General features: G+C 53.3%; 1 protein-coding gene across 1 annotated transcript in view; it reads left to right on the top strand.

Moving 5' to 3' along the window:
• The window catches only part of Fgd1 (FYVE, RhoGEF and PH domain containing 1), a 42,506-nt gene continuing 40,127 nt past the window's right edge, over positions 1-2,379 (top strand). The window contains exon 1 of the mRNA XM_015506548.2: positions 1-322. Within this exon, the coding sequence (XP_015362034.1) occupies positions 16-322 (307 nt within the window). The 5' untranslated portion in view covers positions 1-15. The remainder of the gene's footprint in view (positions 323-2,379) is intronic.

Genomic DNA, 2,379 nt, shown 5'->3' with positions numbered 1-2,379 from the left:
GCCCAGGCCCGGACCATGCATGGCCACCGAGTCCCGGGGGGCGCCGGGCCTTCGGATCCCCAACACCCGGCCACTAATCCCCCAGGCGCAGCTCCATTGGCCTGTGCCGACTCGGACCCTGGAACCTCGGAGCCCGGACTACCCGTGCGCAGAGGCTCAGGCTCCACTCTTGGCGGCCCACTGGATCCCCAGTTTGCCGGACCCTCGGACACCAACCTGGGTCCTGCTCCAGGGCCCCGGGTCTTGCCCTGCGGCCCCAGTCCACAGCACCACCGGGCCCTGCGCTTCTCCTACCACCTGGAGGGCTCGCAGCCTCGGCCTGGTGAGTGATCAAGAAGGCATGGGAGCTCGGGCCAAAGGCCTGGTACTGGGAGCGGGTTCTTGTTCTCGGGCTCTCCAAGCCCCACCTCAGGGCTGCCCGCTCACCCTGACTCCTTGGGTCCCCTCAACCCCAATTCCCTCCCCTTATCCCTCCACCTCCTGTCCAGTCCTTTCAACCTCTGTTCCCTGACTCTTCTTTCTGTCCCTGGTGCCCATCAACCCTGCCGACCCCTTTCTCTTCTATCTGTTGAGGCTAATGGGAGAGGAAGCACTTCAAGAAACAGAGACAGTATTGCAAGACAGAAGTGGGGATTGGTTGGGGGAGTTTAGTTGGGGGAATGGGAGTAAAGGAGTCTCCCATTATCCAAGTGCCTACATTGTGCAAGGCACGGAACTGGGTGCTTAACATAGGTTCTCATTTCACCTTCAGGAGCCCTCTGTTAAGTAGATATGTTAGCCCCATTTTGTTGGAAGGGAGGGAACTGAGACTCAGAGAAGTTAAATAATTTGCCCAAGGTCGCACAGCCACTATGGAATCTGAATTCAAAACCAGATCTGAGTCCAAAGTCTACGGTCTTTCCACTATCCCAAACTCAGGCTGGAGACCATGAAAGTAATGCCAAGCCTTCTGCTTATGTGATTTTCTCCTGTACTATTCAGCAGGCCTGGAGTATGAGTGGAAAAAAAAAAAAAAAAAAAAGAGGGACGGGTGGATTGATCCAAGGTTGGGGTTGTGCCAGGTGTGTGTGGTAGGAAGACAAGGGAAGGGAGGAGCAGAAGGTGCTGATGAGAGAGAAAGGTGAAGATGTGGGTCTTGGGGGTCAGACTGGAGGAGAAGGGCTTGAGAGGTGGGTTGAGGGAGACAGCAGAAAGGTCAGAAGGGCAGAAACCAGTTGTAGCAGAGCTAGAAAGCTGTGGGCCATGAGGTTGTTTGTGGGGATAAATCAGAATGGTTGCTCAGATTTGCAGAGGTGGAGCAGCTCTAAGTCAGGCTGGGGCCACAGACTACTGCCTGAAGAGGCCTGTGAACTGCACAGCCTTAAGTGTCTGAGGAGCCCAGCAGGCCTCCTCCATATGGGGACATTCTCATTGGGCCTAAGCTCAGGAGCCATGGAGAAAGAGCAGTGCACATCTGCTCTGCCTTCCACTGGGACTAAAGGAGTTGTTGAGCCTGAGGGCTTTCAGGACTCACATCTGGCTCCACAGGTCTTTGGGATGGTAGCCAGCACCAGGTAGCACTAGTGAAGCATAAAACAATGAAAGGATGAGCCCCTTGGGCTGTCATGACCTTGGGCTAGTCATGGAGCCTCTGGGAGATTTCAGGGAACTCCCTCCTTGTGGACTGGAGATAGCCAGTCTGACAACAGGCCCTTAACACCCTACCCTGCTTGTTGCTTCTGCTGGTTTTCCAAGCTCCCCTTGACAGATGCTGTGTGGAGGGGGCTACTCATACTTTAATGTAGCTTCTTCTTTCAGATCCCAAAACACCCACGAGCACTCCCACCCTACTTAGGGCCTTTGCATTTGCTTTGCCTTCTGCCTTGTAGCTAGCTCTTCCCCTAGTCCTCCACCTAGTTTGCTCCTCATCTTTTGGGTCTCAGCTCAGATGTCACCCCCTCCAAGACACCTTTCCTAACCACTTTAGGTAGGACCACTTATGAGTCTCTATCACAGCTGCCAGTATGCTTCCCATCCTTGTACTTAATACAATCTGAAATCACCTTATTGTGTGGTCTACTTGTTTATTGCCCATCTTCCTCCACTAGAATGTGAGCTCCATGAGGGCAAGGGGATTGTGTCTGTGTTGTTCACTATTGTATCCCCGGTGACTAGCATAGTGCCTGGCACACAGAAAGTGCTCAATAAATCTTTGTTGAACAAATGCCTGAACAGATACTACATGAGCACATAGGTCCTCATAACTATAGCTTAAGAGAAGGACCCTGACTTCCTGCCCTCCATATACTCTTGGTCTGAGAGTTAGTAGCTGGGAGCATCTAGACCCCTGGTCCTTGACCTGTCTGATTTTTCCAAATCCCCCCCACCCCCCATCCCACA

The sequence above is a fragment of the Marmota marmota genome, unplaced genomic scaffold, assembly GCF_001458135.2.
Source record: "Marmota marmota marmota unplaced genomic scaffold, marMar, whole genome shotgun sequence".
Classification (NCBI taxonomy): Eukaryota; Metazoa; Chordata; class Mammalia; order Rodentia; family Sciuridae; genus Marmota; species Marmota marmota.
This window is presented reverse-complemented; position numbering and strand designations above follow the sequence as displayed.